Source organism: Oncorhynchus mykiss, chromosome 13 (genome assembly GCF_013265735.2).
Source record: "Oncorhynchus mykiss isolate Arlee chromosome 13, USDA_OmykA_1.1, whole genome shotgun sequence".
Lineage (NCBI taxonomy): Eukaryota > Metazoa > Chordata > Actinopteri > Salmoniformes > Salmonidae > Oncorhynchus > Oncorhynchus mykiss.
The window spans coordinates 33,333,606-33,356,853 of NC_048577.1; the positions used below are offsets into that span (position 1 = coordinate 33,333,606).

At 42.3% G+C, this 23,248-nt stretch overlaps 2 protein-coding genes across 5 annotated transcripts in view; one reads left to right on the plus strand and one right to left on the minus strand.

The window, feature by feature from the left end:
• Window positions 1–1,841: 1,841 nt before the first annotated feature.
• On the plus strand, window positions 1,842–6,122 carry csf-3 (granulocyte colony-stimulating factor precursor). 3 transcript variants are annotated; one of them, NM_001195184.1, is given in 5 exon segments: window positions 1,842–1,912; window positions 2,263–2,399; window positions 2,928–3,059; window positions 4,537–4,674; window positions 4,795–6,117. In NM_001195184.1, coding segments are annotated over 5 exon segments (618 nt in total). In that variant the 5' UTR covers window positions 1,842–1,896; the 3' UTR covers window positions 4,990–6,117.
• Window positions 6,123–15,214: 9,092 nt separating this feature from the next.
• Window positions 15,215–23,248, minus strand: part of ppp1r9ba (protein phosphatase 1, regulatory subunit 9Ba) — a 64,879-nt gene continuing 56,845 nt past the window's right edge. For both annotated transcript variants that reach the window (XM_021557542.2, XM_021557541.2), the window contains exons 10-11: window positions 18,952–19,048; window positions 15,215–18,797 (exon numbers count right to left, since the gene is read on the minus strand). In XM_021557542.2, coding sequence (XP_021413217.2) covers window positions 18,744–18,797; window positions 18,952–19,048 — 151 coding nt within the window. In that variant the 3' untranslated portion in view covers window positions 15,215–18,743. The remainder of the gene's footprint in view (window positions 18,798–18,951; window positions 19,049–23,248) is intronic.

The following is a 23,248-nucleotide window of genomic DNA, read 5'->3' on the forward strand; positions in this document are numbered from 1 at the left end:
CAAATGGAGGGGAAAAAATCCTACATTAGAAAATAATTTATGCAATCAAAACTCGCTTATATGCCAATTCTGGAAACGATATGAGCTATTCACAAACGGCATGATAAATGGTACATTATAAACTGGGTGGTTCGATTCCTAAATTCTGATTGGCTGACAGTCGTGGTATATCAGACCATATACCGTGGGTATGGCGAAACATGTATTTTTGATTGCTGTAATTATGTTGGTAACCAGTTTATATTAGCAATATGGCACCTCGGGGGGTTGTGATATATGGCCAATATACCACCGCTAAGGACTGTTAACACGGATATTGGTCATATAGCACACCTCCTCGGGCCTTATTGCTTAATTAAGACCCTGGGAATGAGGTCAGTTATTACCTAAGAAAGGGATTTGTAGTCAAGAGAACAAGTGAGCATACCTTGCAATTAAGATGTGCGTGGGCTTGATGTCATTGCGCAATGGCCAAATCCTGAAGTAAGACTAATTTACTTGCGCAAATAAGGATTTTACAAACGGGGATATTAGTCTTCAATTGTTCTGAGGAAATAAAATAGGAACTAAGCATTAGGTAACCCAACCTGATTTCCTTAGTATATATCTGCTCAGAGAGTAGCATACATAACATGTCGAATTGCTACAACTAGAGTTGTGAAATGATGTACATAAATTTTTTTTCTGGGTAATATAGCCCTACATGAACGTCACTGAAAATGCCATAAGGTTGTTTCCGTCTTGGGCTTGCCATGATGTCAACACAGCTGCACGTGCGAACGTCCCCTGCATTGTTTTTGGATGTGCGACTGTTTTGTAGAGCGCATATAGCTATTTTCAATTACAGCCTATTGTCCGCAGCGTGACCGTTCACATCAGGCTATTGAATTAAAAAAAAGAAAAAAAAAAAAGAATATGACATTTTTCTGAATTATAGGCTGGAACTAATTTCCCATTCACAAATGTAAATTAAAAAGTAAAATAATAAGACGTATAGACCTGTTAATCAAGTCAAGTCACCAGCTAGGCCTATTTAAAGTGCATTTCATAAGTCTCAACACACTTTACAGATAAAATGTTGTTTAATACATGGGGTTAGAACACATACAGTTAAATATTAGGGAGTCCAGTATGGCAGGAGGGACAGAGTCCAGACAGTGACAGCCAGGTGGAAAGGTGAGGGATCACAGGGTAGGACAGAGTGGATGGAGAGTGCAGAATGGATCCAATCAATATTAGGCAATTAATAGCTTTGTTTCGTTTATTTGATTCATAATGTGCAGCTCAAAGTGCTTTACAATAAGCTCTAAGAAATAAAATATTGGCCTAATAAAATACAAATAATAGCTTTATAATAGATATAAAACAGCAGAATACAACAATTAGGCTTAGCCTATATATCGTTTCTGTATTGAAAGCCTAATTAGGCTGGTTGTCTTTTTTTTAAATCATAAGCTCAAGTTTTAATCACATGCATTATATATTTGCTCATGTTCTGATTTTTGAATGCATGCCAAGCTATCACAAGGTCATCAGGATGTAGCATTTCTATCTCTTAAGGGCTTTATTCGATATGTAAAAGGTAGCCTAATTTCCGATTGAGCCTACTACATATGTAGCGTTTACCATGAATTCAGTCTTTGCCAAAGCGGGAACATTGCCTTTACATTTCAACCACGCTGTAAAGCTGGACTTCCGCAAATCAGATTGAATAGAGCCCAAATTATTAGTCACTCACTATTGCAGGTTTACAATGACCCTCCAGTACAATCACCCTTCAGTGGAAATTCCCATGAAACATACTTGAATCATATAAATACTTCAAGTCTCCCTCAAATGGGAGATAAGAAAGAATCCTACATATTTAGCAAAATAGACTAACCATACTGACACGGAATGAACACTCTCAAAAGTAAGTGATATTTTACATGATATATTTATAAATACATTTGACTAGGACACTATTCATTTGTGTATTGTTTCTTCTCGATACAACTTTCTTTTTTTTTTTTTTACTTGGAAACAATATTTTGTTAAAAACAAAATTGTCTGAGGAAAGTCATAATAGCTTGGACATATTTTGAGTGGTTGTCTCCAGGCATTTTATTGTGCATGGCTACTGCGTACCTCAACGCACTACATTTGACACGCGCCCCTTTCTTGCGTAATGTTCTGCGGGGGCACTGGCTGTATCTCAGTTCAACTTGTTCAGAATCTGTATCGTCATAGAGTCGTTCTGCAGCTGTTTTTTCTTTCTCCAAGTTGTAGGTCTGCTCTGCTGTTTAGCTTTTCTGGTCCGGTCCGCACACCTTCCAGAGAGGTCAATGGACGCAAGGAGTTTGGTCGAAAAAATATTAGGCAACATCCCCATGGTTCACGGGTCTAGTGTCAAAATCCCGGTAAGTCTGTTGGACGGCGACGATGCCCTATTCTTACGTGGTGTGTATGGTCTTTACTGTATGTAATTTAATCGCAAACTTTTATGGGTACAATTACGCAGCTTTGCATGGTCTTTAATGCTTGATTTGAGTTGAAATCACGTTGACCGTTAGATCATGTAAACATTGTGTTGTTTTTGCATAAAACAAACCATAGCACACGACAGGACATATTTGCGTTGAAGAATGCACAAGCATGTATCTAACTAACAAAGATCAATATCGCATTTAGCGATATTGTAACTGCAGGCAGATTTAGGAAAATATACGGTAGGTTTAGTTAAATTGCAAAACAAATGCATCTCTTTGTGCATTTAAACTTGGTGTGGTTTGGTTTTACAACCTGTCATGACCACTAACAACACAGATTCCAAAAGGGCACTAACCCCAACTTCTCTCTGCTTGATCTGCAGTCAACCCATAGACATACATGTATGTATGCATTACATTGGCTCCAGCTCTATAACCACTCCACTCCTCTTCTCCTAGGGCCTGACCCTTGACCCGTCCAGCCAGTCTAGGAACATACCGTACCAGTCCATGGTGACCTCCCTGGGCATCCCCGCAGCACCAGAACTAAAGACTGTCTGCAGACCCCTAAACCAAATCGACTTCACCCTGGTGAGTGTGTGTGTCAGTGCCGGACGCTGCCATTTAAGATAGAGGAGGAAAATCTTTTTTTTTAAATGAGCATGGCCTTATTTCTATTACAGTGTATTGGATGACTGTCATTCATATTCCATTCACCCAGCTAAATGTAACATCGATAGGTTGAGACTACTACATGATACATTTTCTCCCTTTACCCATCATGATGTTGCTACAACCTATACAACGTAGTTGCACAGGTCGAGATCCGTCTTGCTAGCTAAGCAGGTAAAAGTTAAAAAAATACAACGAAATATGGCTCTCTCGCTCTTTTGCTTCGCCTTAATTTTTGAAGAAATTGATTTGTTCAAAACTGTCCAGCTATTGTCTTTCTCTGAGTCGACTACTCACCACATTTTACACACTGCCGTGGCAGCTAGCTGTAGGTTATGCGTTCAGTACTAGATTCAATCTCTGATCCTTTGATTGGATGGACAACATGTCAGTTCATGCTGCAGGAGCTCTGATAGGTAGGAGGAAGTTGTCATAATTCATGTGTAAGTCTATGGAACGGGGTGAGAACCGTGACCCTCCTAGGTTTTGTATTGAAGTCAATGTAGCCAGAAAAAGATGGAAACTAGCTGTCCTCCAGCTACACCATGGTGCTACCCTACAAAGTGCTGTTGGGTTGTAATTTGAAATACTTGTTACACCAGAAGCTAATGGTTATCTGTAGGAGGAATGTATATGGTGGAGTCAATTAAGGATGGATATGAGCGATGGGCTTGGAGAGTTACTAAGTGAGGGAAAAGGCAATCGCATGGTTGCGGTCACTGATAAGGGTGGAGAGCTGGGGATTAGTGAGGAATGGTGGGCCGAGGTCAGGTCACATGAAGGAACAGTTTATTGCACACGTCACTTAACTTCCCGCCAAGCAACAAATATGTCATGTTTAGAGAAAAGGAGGAGACTGCCTAAATTGTGGTGTAAATACTTGTGCTGGTGGGAATATGTCTTTCTTTTCAGCTGTCTGACCCATTGGGTGAATAAACTTAGTTTGAGCTTTTCCTAGTTGTCTGTTAGTTTTTACTCTGTTTACTTAGAACCTAACTCCACTGTAGACCTTCATTGCTAAACAGTGCACTTTAATCAATTATTTGGTGACGTGAATATATTTTGTATAGTTATCTAAAAAGGATACCTTTTTTAATGTTTCACAATAAAACTTTTGTATTTTTATGAAACACACTGAGGAGGATGGTCCTTCCCTTCCTCCTCTGAGGAGCCTCCACGTGTGTGTGTGTGTGTGTGTGTGTGTGTGTGTGTGTGTGTGTGTGTTTGTGTGAGAGAGAGAGAGAAGGGGAAACAATGCTACGGTTCTCCTGAATGTTGCAGATAGAATAATAAAGCTGACATGAATAGTTCTGACACGATTCCTTATTGTGTTGTGTCCTAGCATACTGGCCATGGTCCATTTTAGTTGACTGACCAGCTCTGCTTCCGCCTACAGGAGGTGTGTCTGAGCAGTATGTCTGCGGGGCTGCAGCTGTATCAGGATGTGCTGGGTGTGCTGAAGGAGCGTGTGACCACTGAAAAGGTGACAGGACTCCTGGCTGACATCAGAGACCTGCTGGCCCAGGTCAACAAGGTGAGACTGACACACACAAACTCCCTGAGTAATAGGTCCTACACTCATATCGTCACGATATGATGAGATGCTCGTTTAGGTTGATAACCTCCTGTATGTGTGTGTTTTTGTGCTGTTCAGATGCAGGAGCCGGGCCAGATGAGCAGTGTGGCCCAGTACGAGGCCTCGGGATTGGCCTCACGCCTCCCAGGGGACTACGAGGTTCAGGTTGCCACTCATTTTATCCTGTTGCAGCTCCGTGACTTCACACAGAACCTAAAACGCAGCCTGCGCAACGTCGAACACCTGACTTCCAGGCCAGGACAGAGCGGCTGAACTACTCCTTTTCAGGTCAGGACAAAGGGGCTGGGCTGCACTCTACAGCGGCAGCAAAACCTGTGCAGACATGGATGGAGGACCGGAGTGGGGTCGTCCGTGCCAGAAACCTATTGGACTCCTCAGGAAGCTCTGTCATTCGAGCCTGCTTCAGTCTTTCTATCTATTCTGTCAATCAAGGTCAAACGGGACATTCGAAAACATGAAGCAAGCGGAGCACTTTATCTGAGAGAGAGGGACGCTACACAATTGGTTTTGGTGCCATCCCCTATCTGCCAAGATCTGGTCTGGCCTTGTTCTATCTGTTCCCCATCAATTGGTACAATAGCAACTGAAGGACTGAGTACCTGCGTTTCTTCATCTCTTTCTCCCCATGAGGGTTTTGTTCTTAGCTTGTCCTGCCACTCTACGACACCTCTGACTTGCTGTCTCAGGTTTTCCTTGAGATAAAGCAACACTGATAGCTGCCAGATAGTGGCAAGTCCCCGCCTGCACTCCCTCTAACTCGGATGTGAGATAAACCATGGCCACTGTTTGATTTGTCTGTTGAGTCTCTTAGATACTTATTTATACTTAAAATATATATATTTATATTTATGAAGTGCTGGGATATTTGTTTATGTATTTTAATGTATTTGGTTTGCGTATGCATGTCTTTATTTATTTAATGTATTTATACTGTATGTGTTTTTATTGATTGATAGTCATCCCTAGAATAGTTTTCTGGATGGGTGTCAAAAGATTTGTATTGTATGTGGTTTGGCAGAGAGGTAAAACAAATGTTATATACCAGGAGCTCCGATCTCCTTCCCTTTGATTTATTTATATATTATAGTTTTTTTACAGGACAGTAGGAAGTCGGGAGACATGTATAGAACAAACAGTGAGGAAGGGTTTTAGACGAGCGGCCGAGTTGCCTTGAAGGCATGTTGTAACGGTTTTGACTTGAGGTTGTTGTTTGTAGGGGTGCCAGTTAGGTTGTGCCTACAAGAGAAAATATTGCTTTCTCCTTTTTGTTTTGTGAGGGAATGAGTCCCGTCTGGTCCGTCAAGTCTACACCAATACAAAGGACACATGGAAAAGGATGGACATACAATTTTCATGAACCATTAAAAACATTGGAAATAACTTCAAAACAACTGTTCTTTTGCATTGGTTGTATTACCAACATAAATGATCACACACATATGACGAACATGAGCTCTGGTTCCTCCAGAAAAGTCCTGTACCTCGGGCCTAAAAGAGTCCATTCCGGTAAAGGAGTTCAGTGAACTCAAGTGACCTTAGTCACGCAATGTTTGTCCGTTCATAAAAGTGCAGCTTAAACCCAGCCTCAATCATACAATCAAAATATCAAACTCTTTTACTATACAACCAGAAAGAGTATCAAATCTCAGTAGTCTTCAACTACAACTGACCACAAATCAACACTGTATAAATCACATTCAAACAAATGAAATACCGTATGCAAAAAAAACGTATGCAATCCAATCCGCTAACAGATCTCCAGCAGAGAAAGGCCACGAGGAAACAGCCGAGACCAACAGATGTGTAGTCCAAAGGAAGAAATGAGTGGATCCGATTCTGGTTAAACTTGAAACAAGGCTATAAAGCACATTTTTAAATACAACAAAACAAACAAAGTAAAGAAGCTTCGGAACTGAGAGTTGAACACATCCTCATTTGCACCACCATCACAACCCCTTTTTTCGCAACTGATGCAGGCAATTTAATTGGGAATTAAAGTGATAGCGAACAGGTCAGGGTTCCCTATCCGCAGGCAGAACAGTTGAAACTGGAGCAGCAGTACGACCAGGTAGACTGGGGACAGCCAATAGTCATCAGGCCAGGTAGTCCTGAAGCATGATCCTAGGGCTCAGGTCCTCCGGGAGTGGAGGGAGAGAGGGAGAAAAAGAGAGTTAGAGGGAGCATACTTGAATTCACACAGGACACCAGATAAGACAGGAGAATTACACCAGATATAACAGACTGACCCTAGCCACCCGGCACATAGACTGTTGCAGCATAGATACTGTTGAGACAGGTGGTGTCTGAGGAAGGCCCAGAATATTTCCAGAGACTTCAGCCACACCAGCCATGGACTGTTTTCTCTCGTAACGTCTGGCAGGTGGTCTCGGAGCATTAGGGCCAGGACCAACAGGCTCAGAGAGTTTCTACCTGTAGGCTATAAGACTGTTGAACAGCTAACCCCTGGCTGTACTTAAGGCTATTTGCACTGACTCTGCATTCCCACATCAAACACAAATTCACTCTCGCATGCACGCACACACACACTCCCAACCCACCCACACCACTGCTGCCGCTCTGTGTTATCTACCTCTCTACCTCGCTCCTAACTCGTCACTATTCCCTTTACTACTTGTATAAAGTATAACCAACCGTACACTCATATAGATCTACAGTATATTCTTAACATTTCACAATATATATTTCTTGATTTTCTTTTTAATGTACAATATGGTTAGCGCATTTCTTTAACTCCTTCTACACATTGCTAGTCATTAGCAGCTGAGATAGAATATTGTTATTGTTGGATAATTATATTGTGTGGCAAGAGAACAGCATACCCAGGATCAACACTTAAATAATAGTGTTGTAATAAAAGCGTTTTAAAATGTAATAGGAACATTTTAACCAGAACCTCTATGCTTGTCTACCTTCGAGTTGAAGAGATGAACAGACTCAGTCTGAGGAATCACTCTGTCACCCCTACTCTGTCACAACCTCGGACTCAGTGGGGAGAACATATGATTCAGATGTTGCTTGCGTTCCATTGTTGTCCATGACTTGATGGACCATTGTGAACAGATTCACAACATTGTCATGGAGCTGTGAAGAGCTGTTGGAGACTGCAGAGCTTTTCGCAAGAAGCAGGGATGAGAAGAGGGAACAGCAACTTCTTTCACTGACATTTCAGCAAAGGCATACACACAGGCTTGGCGGAAAAGAGCTTCCCTGATTGTTTTTCCCTCATCGTGAAAGTCGTTAGAACAATGTCTAACACACTTTTCCCCGCTGCCACTGATTCCATTAACAAACACGTTTCAAAATCAGGTTTTGGAGTTCATCAACTATATATTGGGACAGAGTGAGGATCTTACCCATAGAGATGACTTCATGTAGTCCTGCTGTATTTACAACATCCAGGATTGTGTTAACTACACCAGTGATGGTTTTGCCACCCACTGTAGGGTCGGACTGTACCATCATTCACATCAATAATTGTACTTGGTACAATCGGACAACTATAGACAGGCAACTCACTAGGAATGGAAGCTCCTGGGAGCAATGTTCCCTCCAAATTTTTGGTCTTGTCAGGCCTCCCGAGTGGCACAGTGGTCGAAGGCACTGTACCGCAGTGCTAGCTGTGCCACTAGAGATTCTGGGTTCGAGTCCATGCTCTGTTGCAGCCTGCCGCGTCCGGGAGACCCATGGGGCGGCGCACAATTGGCCCAGCGTCGTCCGAGATAGGGGAGGGTTTGGCCAGCAGGGATGCCCTTGTTCCATTGCGCACTAGCGACTCCTGTGGCTGGCCGGGCGCAGTGCACGCTGACACGGTCGCCAGGTGTACGGTGTTTCCTCCAACACATTGGTGCGGCTGGCTTCCGGGTTAAGTGGGCATTTGTGTGAAGAAGCAGTGCCGCTGTGTTGGGTTGTGTTTCGGAGGATGCACAGCTCTCAACATTTGCCTCTCCCGAGTCTGTACGGGAGTCGCAGCGATGAGACAAGACTGTAGCTACCAATTGGAGGGGTAAAACAACTATTGTGAGCGGAAACTTGAGCTTTGTGAGAGTTTTTGCAACTTCTGCCGCGCATTTACAGTGAACACATACAGTTTTAGACAGTAGCCAATGGGCTATTGTGGCTATTTGAGCATGATGTAGGCCTAAATCCCATTTTCACATGGAAATAGCTTTTGACTTCTATGATTTTCAATGCAGGCCTACATTGCATGAGATTTTTAAAAAGTGTTTACATTATGAAGGGATTGACATTAATTAATTAATTTTGACTTGGTTTAACACCATGCACCAAATAGGTGACTGTAAATTGCATTGTATTGTGTTGTAATATGTAAGAAACCACTTTACAAAATGAAATTAATTATTATTACCATACAGAGAATTAGACAGTGTAGGCTACCCCTCTGCCTATAGGCTTATTCAAGCCTGTCTCAAAATACAACACTGCCCCTTAAATTAAGACATACTTTTTACCTGACTGGCTTTTCAAAGGCATAGGTATCCTACACATGTTGTGCTCTTGTAGGAAGCGGTAACTCCCCATTGCTGACCTATACTTATCTATAACTGGGCTAATAACTCGCTAACTAGCAAAGTATATCAACAAATGTGCACACCCGCGGCTCTGATCTGAAAAGTGCATTCACTCGCGGGTGATTGAAAGACCGCTTATGGGCTACTCCCGTCAATAGAATTCTACTCCTTTGGCTCTGGCTGTGCAGAAAACAAAATCACAGACTCAATCTTGAAAAGTTAGATTTGTTTTGGTGCGTTGCATTGAAAAGGGCTGATATAATGTTGATTCGACCACCGAAAAAACGTTGATCTATATAGTGCAAACTAATGGGGCGCACTCAGTGACGTTCAATCTGTTCAGCAAGGCATTTATTTTGCGTGGCAGTCCTAGGAAGTGTGCTCCAGCTTCACTGCCTTCACATTGAGCCATCGCTACACTTTACGTCATAGTTCCCAAAATGTTATGTAGTTGGGCGAACTTCCCAGAGGTCTTCACTTCTTCAGACCTGGAAATTTCCTCCTGAATGATGACCAAGATCGGATACTTTTTTGGCATCAGCCATGGTAAGCACTGCTTTTGACACAACGGGAGAGAAAATACCCCAGCATTCTCTGAAGACGCTGGCAAATCACCTGTGCCACAGACCACATCTTCATCTCGGACACAACACCTTTTTCTGAGTCTGTGGATGAGGTCTCTGAATCGTTTGAATCCTGAAGAAGGACCGAGTCTGTACCAGAGTACTCTGTGGTCTGGAACAGGCTTTTCACACCATCTACTATGATTTTAAAAGCATCACAGGCTGTTGTGTCCATACTCATAGAGGAAGCGGTGGGTGTGCTCTGTAAAATGCTGTCCTCACAGGTACGTGACTCAGTGTTGTGTTAATAAATTCTTTACCCAGTTCATAATGCTAATAATCAGCTTCAAATGCCTTTTACAAAGCTCTCTGCAGCCGCCACAAATGTGTCCATGATTTTAGATGTCTCTGAATCAACATTCATCGACGACACAGAGACATTGTCCTCTACCATAGTGGGCATCTTGGTCTGGCGAGCAGCTTTGCTGCATGGCTCTGAGTTCTGAGAGGGTGTTCTAAGACTTACATTTTTCTCAGGAGTACCTAACAATTTCCCCCTTGCTTTCTCTGGAAGCTCTGACTGGATAGTTTCCTGATGCGTGGGATTAGGATACCAGGTGGGCTTTGGTGCTGGTTGCACTCTCCCGTGGACTCACATCGGATGATGACTCACAAGGGAAAAGAGAAAAGCTTGAAGCAGTGAATTCACTGCTATTATCCAGTTGGGATACATTTTTTTAATGAATTGATTTAACCTTTATTTAACCATGCAAGTCAGTTTAAGAACAAATTCTTATTTACAATGACTGTCTACCAAAAGGCAAAAAATATAGGACAAAACACATCACGACCAGAGAGACACCACAACACTACATAAAGAGAAACCTAAGACAACATAGCATGGCAGCAATACATGACAACACTGTATGGTAGCAACACAACATGGGAGCAGCACAAAAAAATAGCACAAACATTATTGGGCACAGACATCAGCACAAAGGGCAAGAAGGTAGAGACAACAATACATCATGTGAAGCAGCCACAATTGTCAGTAAGAGTGTCCATGATTGAGTCTTTGAATGAAGAGATGGAGATAAAACTGTCCAGTTTGAGTGTTTTTTTTTGCAGCTCGTTCCAGTCTCTAGCTGCAGCAAAATGAAAATAGGAGTGACCTAGGGATGTGTGCGCTTTGGGGACCTTTAGTAGAATGTGACTGGCAGAGCGGATGTTGTATGTTGAGGATGAGGGCTGCAGTAGATATCTCAGATAGGTGGAGTGTGGCCTAAGAGGGTTTTATAAATAAGCATCAACCAGTGGGTCTTGCGACAGGTATTCAGAGATTACCAGTTTACAGAGGAGTATAGAGTTCAGTGATGTGTCCCATAAGGAGCATTGGTGGCAAATCTGATGGTCGAATGGTAAAGAACATCTAGCCACTCAATAGCACCCTTACCTGCCGATCTATAAATTACATTTCCGTAATCTAGGATGGTCATCTTAATCAGGGTTAGTTTGGCAGTTGGGGTGAAAGAGGAGCGATTGCGATAGAGGAAACCAAGTATAGATTTAACCTTGATATGTGCTGAGAGAAGGACAGTGTAGCCATACTCCCAAGTACTTGTATGAGGTAACTTCCTCGAGCTCTAAACCCTCAGAGGTAGTAATCACACCGGTGGGGAGAGGGGAATTCTTCTTACAAAACCACATGACCTTTGTTTTGGAGGTGTTCAGATCAAGGTTAAGGTCAGAGAACTTGTTGGATACTAAGAAAGCTTTGTTGTAGAGCATTTAACACAACATACAGGGAGGAGCCAGTTGAGTATAAGACTGTATCATCTGCATGTAAATGGATGAGAGAGCTTCCTACTGCCTGAGCTATGATGTTGATGTAAATTGAGAATAGCGTGGGGCCTAGGATCGAGCCTTGAGGTACTCCATTTGTGACAGGCAGTGGTTGAGACAGCAGATGATCTGACTTTATACACTGCACTCTTTGAGAGAGGAAGTCAGAAAACCAGGCCAAAGACCCCGCAGAGACACCAATGCGCCTTGGCCGGCACAAAATAATGAAATGGTCTACCGTATCAAAACCTTTGACCAAGTTGTCATTTTAGCTTAGCTTCTTTCCAAACCTGGTCTGAGAGCATTTCTTAATATTCTGTATATAAATCAGACACTCCAATTAGTATGGTAGGTTACATTTTGTATAGTATGTAATACATCTGGTCCATCACCCATTTCATATGATATGTTACAAATTACAATTCATATTATATTTTACGAATTTGCAAAATGTACAATATGTTACGAAATTTAGCTCAGTAACGTTAGCTATAGGCTAGGGGTAAGGTTGAGGTTAATTTTAGGAGGTAGGTTAAATAATTAAACTAGGGTTAGGTGAAGGGTTAGCTAAAAGGGGTAGGGTTAGGGGAAGGGTTAGCGAACATGCTCAGTAGTTGCAAAGTAGCTAAAAAGTAGTAAAAATTGTTGAAAAGTTAATGAGCTAAAATGCTAAATTTGTCCATGATGAGATTCTAATTCACAACCTTTGGGTTGCTAGACATTTGCGTTATACGCCCGACCAACCACCATACTACGTAACCATCTGTCTCAGGCAAACTTAAAATATCAAACTTAGTTTTACATAAAGAATAATACAAAAGGCTCTGAGACCAGGTTGTCTTTCCACTGCTGGTCCTGTCTTTCTTTGGCTAGACTACTGGCTCTTTCATCTCTCTCCTGTTGATATTTCAAATCCAACTGCTTTCCATCCGATTTGGGAAGGATGCAAAAAAAAGGGTATACTTGCTAAAACATGTACGACCAGTACAAACCCGTTTCAACTGCGCCCTGAATTCGAGAATTGCAGGTGTCATAAAGTCATAACGATAATGGTCTCATGCACCTGATAGGCTAGGTGCTATTCTATACCGCAACCACTGTAGATAGCCTATTACTAGTAGTACTAATATATATAGGACTAATATGTCTATCAATATCAGATGTTATGTTAACTTTTGAAATCCCAGGCCTACATGTATTCCAAGGACTAAGCCTACCTTATTCTCATCCATAATTGATCACTTGAAGTTCGAATCCACGTCTGTCTCAGCTACATGGAAGAACAGTAATGATGACTGATGAAAAGTAACAGACTTTATAACGGTATTACGTCATGCAACCTAATGTTGTGCATGTCCGCAAGGTCGTTTTGTTCCTGTAGAGCGCGGGGGCTGGGAATAACATGGGGGGGGGGGGGGGGGTAAGGATATAGGCATGGTGCTGTGACTGTAAGAGCAACAATTCAAGGATGTGTTGGCTATGTTCCTTGTGATACCTTTAGGCCAACTATTAGTCCAAAGCTCCCATAAGACACTTCGAAAAGGATCCACTATGAGGAAATCATTTGAACTATTACAGACTACAAAGGGAAACACAGAAGTGAGCTGCCCATTGATGCGAGCCTAAGACACGAGCTAAATGCCTTTTATGCTCTTTGCCTCGCTTCGAGGCAAGCAACACTGAAGCATGTACGAGAGCACCAGCTGTTCTGGATGACTGTGTGATAACGCTCTTGGTAGCCGATGTGAACAAAACCTTTAAACAGGTCAACATTCACAAAGCCGCTGGGCCAGATGGATTACCAGGACGTGTACTCAAAGCATGCACGGACCAACTGTCAAGTGTCTTCACTGACATTTTCAACCTCTCCCTGACCGAGTCTGTAATACCTACAGGTTTCAAGCAGACCACCATAGTCCCTGTGCCCAAGGAAGCGAAGGTAACCTGCCTAAATGATTACTGCAATGTGGCACTCACATCAGTAGCCATGAAGTGCTTTGAAAGACTGGTCATGGCTCACATCAACAGCATCCTCCCAGACACTCTTGACCCACTCCAATTTGCACAATCTCAATCGCACTCCACAACGCCCTTTCTCACCTGGACAAAAGTAACACCTATGTGAGAATGCTGTTCATCGACTACAGCTCAGCATTCAACACCATAGTGCCCACAAAGCACATCACTAAGCTAAGGACTCTGGGACTAAACACCTCCCTCTGCAACTGGATCCTGGACTTCTGGACGGGCAGCCCCCAGGTGGTAATAGTAGGCAACAATACGTCTGCCACGCTGATCCTTAACACTGGGGCCCTTCAGGGGTGTGTCCTTAGTCCCCTCCTGTACTCCCTTTTCACCCATGACTGCGTGGCCAAACACGACTCCAACACCATCATTAAGTTTGCTGATGACAACAACGAGACAGCCTATAGGGAGGTCTGAGTACTGGCAGTGTGGTGCCCGGACAACAACCTCTCCCTCAATGTGAGCAAGACAAAAGGAGCTGACCGTGGACTACAGGAAAAGGCGGGCCGAACAGGGCCCCCATTAACATCGACAGGGCTGTAGTGGAGCGGGTTAAGTTCCTTGGTGTCCACATCACCAACAAACTATCATGGTCCAAACATACCAAGACAGTCGTGAAGAGGGCACGACAAAACCTTTCCCCCCTCAGGAGACTGAAAATATTTGGCATGGGCCCCCAGATCCTCAAAAGGTTCTACAGCTGCACCATCGAGAGCATCCTGACCGGTTGCATCACCGCCTGGTATGGCAACTGCTCGGCATCTGACCGTAAGGCGCTACAGAGGGTAGTGTGAACGGCCCAGTACATCACCGGGGCCAAGCTTCCTGCCATCCAGGACCAATATAGTAGGTGGTGTCAAAGGAAAGCCGATACAATTGTCAGAGACTCCAGTCACCCAAGTTATAGACAGTTTTCTCTGCTACCGCACGACAAGCGGTCGCGGAGCACCAAGTCTAGGACCAAAAGGCTCCTCAACAGCTTCTACCCTCAAGCCATTACACTGCTGAAAAATTCATAAAAATCGCCACCGGACAATTTACATTGACCAGCCCTTATCCACTGCTTCTACTCGCTGTTTGTTTGTTACCTATGCATAGTCACTTCGCCCCCACCTACATGTACAGATTACCTCAAATAGCCTGTACCGGTGCACCCTGTATATAGGCTCGTTATTCTTATTCTGTTACTTTTTATAATAGTCTACTTGGTAAATATTTTCCTCTTGAACTGCACTGTTGGTTAAGGGTTTGTAAGTAAGTAAAGTCTACACTCGTTGTATTCGGTGCATGTGGCAAATACATTTTGATTTGATTTGAAAAGTGAAATAAGCTCTACTCTTTTAGAACCTCTTGACTTTTGTGAACAAATTCAGTGCATAAAATGTAAACACACCAACATTAATATACCTTTCATTCATGAAAACGACACCCCTTTCATTGAAGCATTGCAGGTGCAACCGGTTATAAACACAAAACAAGCCAACGTGACCCTTGAGCTCTTGTTCAACACATCTGCATTTATTAACAATGACAGTAAATGATGTGAGAGACGAACATTATGAATTTCTGGACTTTCTCTTACTCATTGTGTTTGCAAACCACAAGGCAATGATAAAAATAAAAATACAACAAGGAATGTAACTAGTTTCCTTCCACCTCAGAGGAGGGCAAAGCTATTACACTGTACTAATGGGCCATGGTCAATAATGCAAGAGTCCCTAGTGTGAAGCAGAGATCCAGAATGAGTTTCCAACAGCATTTTGTCTGGCATATCGAATCTCATGCACTCGTAAAGAGTAATGACAAAGTGTACAATGGAATGTTAAAAGATGAGAGAAACCATACAATTGTTCGTTCGGGTCCAGATCATAGAGCTCCTGTTCCATGGCCTCATTGGGGTTGCTTCCTATTCTGAGGTGCAGATATGAACACGCATTTCCCAGCATATGTACTGTATTCTAACAGTACCCCTCGAGGCAGTATCAGAACTGGAATCATAAAGATGCTCAATGTGTCAAATTCAAGGATCCACTTCAGTAAATCACATCTCTTTTTCACCCAGACATTTCCATTGGTCAACTATCCCATTGCTGACATGTTGCCCACGGTAGTAACTTTACTGACAGCATAGCTCTAGCCAAGGAATATTATTTTGTGAACATTTTTAATTTAGTCTAGTTTGTAGGATATGATACTTGTCCAGTGTCTGCCCGCCATCTGAGAGGAGAAGTCAGCCTTGTGATGAAGACTTTACAAGCAAGTCCCTTGGTTAGGTCCATTTGACAGTCAATACATGAACAGACATCTTATCTATCCGAATGTGTTCTATGCAGTTCGCTTTCTTTTTGTTAGTAGAGGTCAACAGTTTTGATTCACAACCGTAGGGCAAGGTATTCACTATGAAGATGGGTTTTAAAAAAGGTAAACATATACCGCATATAGCCAAGAGGAAAGCGCAAAGTAGCAATAATACCATTGGGGACAGTGGTTTAAAGGTCTTGAGATGAGAGAGGCTCTTGCTTATCTCTAAGGTGGACCGTGTGTGTTCCATACTGGCACACTCACTATGTTACGATCAGCATCCTATACAAGCATACTGTATGGAGTTAGTAGGCCAATGATGGTTCAATGTCATACAAGACAAACACACAAAAAAGTACTTTTTTTTAGAATGTTTTTCCTTTTTCTTAAAAAGATCCAATTTTATCTCAATCTGAAATCATTTCTGGGTCACAATTAAGTACCTTACTGTGATGGTTCTCAATTAAAACCATCAAAAAGAAACAAAGCAAAAGAGCAATACTTTTTCTAGGACTGTCTGGGAGTGGTCTGAGTGTGGAGGGGGAAACTGAAAATTAGATTTTTGGGGCAGGCCAAAACTCCATCCCACCAAAACAGGCCGGAATTCACAGGCAGTCTTTTCAATGAACTCTTACACTAAAAGGGCATTACCATAATTTATACAATTTGACACTATTATTAAAACCTCAGTGTGGAAATATATAATTTTACACAGGTAAACCATGTTGACCGGGCCTTTAAGTCCCTTTTTAGTTCTATGTTCCCTACCACTTCTCAGCATGTGGAAGTTGTTCGCACATCGACTCCAATATTACTTAATACTGCAAAATATGGTCAGAAAAACCTGTCAGCTTATTCCAGAGACGGTAAACCAGGAATTAGCCACGACCTGATATTCCTTCTCTCAATCCAACTCACTGAAAGAGTGACACCTTCTGGTTTAGAGCAGTACTGCAACAGAAATGTACAGTAACATTGGGCCCATGAAAACAGATGTACTTGACAAGAGTTTTCACAGTTAAAATACACATTTTTACATTAAAACAATTGAAATGACACAAGATTAAAATAATAATAGGGCCAATTATTAAGAAAAAAAAATGTAGACATCGTGGGGGCAAATGAGTGTGACCTGTTTGTGCCACTAGGGGACAGAGAAGTAATGACAGGAAGTTCCAAATGCCTAGTCTTGGATAAAAAAAGACACTTGACAAACATGAGCAGCACAGAGGGAGCAAGGCAGCTGACTGGTATTATTGGAGATTCAAGTGAGAGCATCGCGTCTACAGACAAAGCCCTTTCACCGCACCGCAGTAGTCCACAGTGGCCTCCTCCTCCCGTCTCCTTCATCTGCACTGACCTGAGATGGACTGGACAGGTGACAGGAGGTCCTCTGGTCGGAATCAGATCAGACACACTGCTTTGCTTTAACCTTCCCTATGTTTTTTTCCGATCAGATGAAATTAAGAAAACTTGAGGCATGCTGGAACATTTTTCCCCCCTGCCTCCGTCGATCGCTTTCATAAACATTATCCCATGGCTCTAGTTACCCCAACATTACACAAAGATTGCCATCCAGTCCCCAAATTCAAAGGGCTATACCGATCTGGGGGCTAAATTTAAACCCCTTTGCTAAACTAGCAGTGATTCCAGGCTCAAACGTTAGAGCGTGAGTAAGACATTCCTGGTTGGGGCGGGGAAAACACGGATTCTGAAATTGATATAGAGCGAAGCACAAAGTCAAATAATACTGACCCTCTACGTTGTCAGAGCCCAAGGTGAGACATACGCAAGTAAAACCACGAGTAGCACATTGAACTGTTAAGCTTGCACATATTCACACCCTGTTTGCCATTTTGCTAATATAAAAAGGAAAATGTGCCACTTTGCGTGGCCTATATCCACTTGGAATTAGACCATCTTCTGTATACCCAGTCTTCTCGATGCTTAAGTCAATTCCATTCAACGCCCTCTCAACCCAGCCACATTGCTTAAGCTTTTTAAGCAACTTTAAATATATGTAAAGATTATATACAAAACAAGCATATCATCACTGTACAAATGAACTTGAACCCAACCCGAGTCTTTCCATCATACAAGGGGAGCAGTTGAGCAAAAAGGGGAAGCGGCCATTTTCCTTTTGTTCAGTTAGTAGAAATCAAGAGATCGAGCCATTACAGCAGAAGCACTGTCTGTCACCAGTAGGCTATACACCAGTATTTGTCATCATATCAGTTTCTTCTGTCCAATTCTGGTCTCCATATCCAGTTTATTATTGAACCAGTAAGTCTAGTATAGAAGCGTTAAGTCAGTAGGGGCTGTATTTCCTGGTTAGTTATTTTACATGTGATTAAGACAGAAGGAAGAGCATAGAAGACAAGCGACCTCCTTCACAGATTGATCAATTGGGTAGTTAAACTAGGTGAATGTGGTTCGATGCAACAAGGACTCCAGGTTCTGAATAAGGAGCATATAGGGATTGTTGACGCGGCTCGAAGCAAATGACAGACATCAGTTGAAAACATGATTTATTTTCTTCCATTTTCGTTTGCAGGTGTCTTTTGAAACCCCTGCCCCCAAAACTGCTGCCCCTAAAGTCGTCCTTTCTCCCTTATTTTCTTCTTCTTTTGTCGTTCTGACAATCCGTCAAGGAAAACGTGGATTGGAAAAAGGATAGCCCCAGTGTGAAGGCATTGTTCTTCCTTTCCCTCTCTCTGCCAGAGGTTTAGGAGGGATCAGAGGTCTTCAGCGCATCCACCTTGGTCTCCAGGTCTGTGATCTGAGGAGGAGAGAGAGATCCCAAGTCAGAATGATCATAACTTAGTAGCATCTTCATGCTATGTGTCTAGATTAACTACAGCAAATTGTCTTACATAATTATTGAGAATGTCATAAAATATTTCCACACACAGTAGAACCTAAATATACAACACCTTGTCCTGGAGGTTGTCTGCCTCTTCCTTATGAGTGGCCTCGGTCTCCTCTTGGGCTCTGCGCAGAGCCGTCTCCCTCTTCAGATACTCAATCTCCCTGAGACACATAGCGTGGCATGGTTAGGCTGAATCTTTCCCACCCATCCCCCTCCTCTCTTCCTCCAACTCCTGAATCCTCCATTCCTCCTACAAACCCCAGAACCCCCATTCCTCTTCCTCCTACAACCCTATAACCCCCATTCCTCTCATCCCCCTACAAGTGCTGAGCGATTAGTGCTGTTTTGAGGTCGGTTCGGTTTTGGTTCATTATACAAAAAATTATCACGGTTTTCGACAAAACCAAATATAGTTTACATTCAATTGCCGAAACATTGAAAAACATTTCATTGTCTCTGCCAGGTGCACATTGGGTAAAGATCAATAGAAAATTAGGGAATTTTATTTAGTTTTTATTTGATTATTTTTTCATTTAATCATCATCTCATCTCTGCTCAGGCAATAGCAGCCAGCCAGCCAGCCAAAGATCCAACGTTCTCTGTGCTCCCCATACTGTACTGTCTGACAAACCTAGTAGCTGTAGCTGGCTAAGTATGCTGCAGAGCTGTCTGACGAAAAATCATTTTACTAGATCCCTTTCAGTCTGTAAACCTCGGTACAACATACTATAGAGAGTCGCACTCTCGTGATTTCAGTTTAAAAACCTCTTTGGGGTGGGGGGCAGTATTTTGGATGAAAAGCGTGCCCAAAGTAAACTGCCTGTACTCAGGCCCAGAAGCTAAAATATGCATAATATTAGTAGATTTAGATGGAAAACACTCTGAAGTTTCTAAAACTGTTTGAATGATGTCTGTGAGTATAACAGAACTCATATGGCAGGTGAAAACCTGAGAAAAATCCAACAAGGAAGGTTTGTAGTTTTTCAAGTAATTGCCTATCCAATATAAAGTGTACATTTGGTCAGATTGCACTTCCTAGGGCGTCCACTAGATGTCAACATTCTTTAGAATGTTGTTTCAGGCTTCTACTGTGAAAGGGGGGCGAATAAGAGCTGTTTCAACCAGTGGTCAGGTTGAAAGCCTTTAGTTTAGTCACGCGCGCGGCCGTGAGCACGAGCTCCGTTCCCTTTCCTTTCTAAAGACAAAGAAATTGTCCGGTTGGAATATTAATATAGATTTATGATAAAAACATCCTAATGATTGATTCTATACATCATTTGACATGTTTCTACAAACTGTAATGGAACTTTTTTTGACTTTTCGTCTGGACTTAGTGCCCGCGCCTTGTGCATTTGGATTAGTGTACTAAACGTGCAAACAAAAAGGAGGTATTTGGACATAAATGATGGACTTTATCAAACAAAACAAACATTTATTGTGGAACTGGGATTCCTGGGAGTGCATTCCGATGAAGATCATCAAAGGTAAGTGAATATTTATAATTTCTATTTCTGACTTCTGTTGACTCCATAACATGGCGGGTATCTGTATGGCTTGTTTTGGTGGCTGAGCGCTGTACTCAGATTATTGCATGTTGTGCTTTTGCCGTAAAGCTTTTTGGAAATTTGACACCGCGGTTGCATTAAGGAGAAGTATATCTTTAATTCTATGCATAACACTTGTATCTTTCATCAACGTTTATGATGAGTATTTCTGTAAATTGATGTGGCTCTCTGCAAAATCACCGGATGTTTTGGAAGCAAAACATTACTGAACATAACGCGCCAATGTAAACTGAGATTTTTGGATATAAATATGAACTTTATCGAACAAAACATACATGTATTGTGTAACAGGAAGTCCTATGAGTGCCATCTGATGAAAATCATCAAAAGGTTAGTGATTCATTTTCTCTCTATTTCTGCTTTTTGTGACTCCTCTCTTTGGCTGGAAAATGGCTGTTTTTCAGCGCAAATCCTTTTTGAAATCGGACACTGTGGTGGGATTAACAAGAAGTTTATCTTTAAAATGGTGTATAATACTTGTATGTTTGAGGAATTTTAATTATGAGATGTTTGAATTTGGCCCCCTGCATTTTCACTGGCTGTTGTCAAATCGATCCCGTTACAGGGATTTGATCCCTAAGACATTTTTAAGGATCTACAATCACGCCTGACCAGGCCAATGAAATCCATGCCTCGCCAGAAGCCCTGCCTTCCATAGGTGATAAGTATGAGGGTCTGATTCATTCCTTCAATTATTCCGCTCAGTATGAACAGGAATGATTCACGCTACTAAAACAAACAATTCGAAAACGAGACTGCCTTACGTTGTGCCAACTAAACTGTCCCATAGTGGTAGAGCGTGCTCATCCTCTGGACGTTGTGTGCTGAAGTTTGTATTTGTTCTCATACGTTTTCTAAATCACAAACGATGTGTTATTCTTCAATTTGCTGGTGCGATGATTAAGACGGCTAAGAAAACAAACGAGACGACGATGGCTAAGCCATTTGTCTGAATGGTACTCACGATCTGTGTGTAGTTCGTCTCCGCTTGCAGCCTGCTCAGGCGGCCCCTCGCTCAAACCAGTCCGTGGGAGTATTGCCCACCGCCTGTGCTCGGTCAAGCACCGCTTGCTCCTCTTCCCAGAATTGTTGATGAAGGGTCCGGTCCCACCTCGGTTATGTGGACTTTCTTGACTTGGCTAGCTAAGCGAGCGCTGCATAGCGTGCTAGCCAGGTTGGCTAACACGCATAGGCGAGCTAGCTATTACTAGCTATTCCCACGGTGGAGTTGCTCTCTTGTTGAGTATACGTAGTGTTAAGTCGCTTGGTTTTTCAAAAATGGACCATGCTACGGTCAAAGAAGCTAGCTAGCCTAGAATATGCTAAAAAAGAAAAAATCCTGGCTAATGTCAGCTAGCATGCTTAGCTTCCTGCGAGTGAAATGTAATATATTTCCCCCGGCGTTATGGCAACCCCATTCCCATTTGTGTTTAAATACGAATAGCCAGGGGCACAATGTTGAGTGAGACTGCCAGATCATAGGCAGTAGGGATGTTCTCTTAATAAGTGTGTGAATTTGGGCCATTTCCCTGTCCTGCTAAGCATTCAAAATGTAACAAGTACTTTTGGGTGTCAGGGAAAATGTATGGAGTTAAAAAAAAGTACATTGTTTTCTTCAGGAATGTAGTGTAGTAAAAGTTGTCAAAAAGATAAATAGTAAAGTACAGTTACCCACAAAAAACGACTTAAAAGTACTTTACACCACTGGTTGAACAGTGTTTCCTCCGACACATTGGTGAAGCGGGCAGGTGTTAAGTGCGGATTGGCGGGTCATGTTTCAGGAGACGCATGCCTCTCCCGAGCCCGTTGGGGAGTTGCAGCGATGAGACAAGATCGCAATTGGATATCACGAAATTGGGTAGAAAAAGGGGGTAAAAATAAAAAAGAGATCCTTGCCTGTAACTCAGGCCCTGAAGCAAGGATATGCATATTCGTGGTACCATTTGAAAGGAAAAACTGAAGTTTGTGGAAATGTGAAAGTAATGTAGGAAAAGATAATGCAAAGAAAAAAACAACCGTTCTTTAGTATTTTTTTGTACCGTCATCTTTGAAAGGCCATATAGTATTATTCCAGCCCAGGTGCAATTTAGATTTGGTTTTAGACTGATCCAATGAACCATTGTATTTCTGTTCAAAATTTTGTCAAGACTGCCCAAATGTGCCTAATTTGTTTATTAACAACTTTTCATGTATAAAATTGTGCACTCTCCTCAAACAATAGCATGGTATTCCTTCACTCTAATAACTACTGTAAATTGGACAGTGCAGTTAGATTAACTAATGGCAGGGTAGCCTAGGTGGGCGGCAGGGTAGCCTAGTGGTTAGAACGTTGGACTCGAAAGGTTGCAAGTTCAAAATCCCCGAGCTGACAAGGTACAAATCTGTCGTTCTTCCCCTGAACAGGCAGTTAACCCACTGTTCCTAGGCCATCATTGAAAATAAGAATGTGTTCTTAACTGACTTGCCTAGTAAAATAAAATAATAATTTAAGCTTTCTGCCAATATCAGATATGTCTATGCCCTGGGATATTTTCTTGTTACTTACAACCTCATGCTAATTGCATTAGCCTACGTTAGCTCAACCGTCCCGTTGAAGGGACACTGATCCCGAAGAAGGATCTACAACTATGTTATACCTCGTTTCCCTCCTTCAGGGAATAGTAGTTGTAGTCATAAGTAGGCAAGTCATACTTTCAAGACTGCTTATTACCAAATACTACAACTATCAAATCAGGTTGCGCTACCTCACGAGCTGTCTCTATCCATCATCCTCTCTCGTGCAGTCTGTGTGTATCC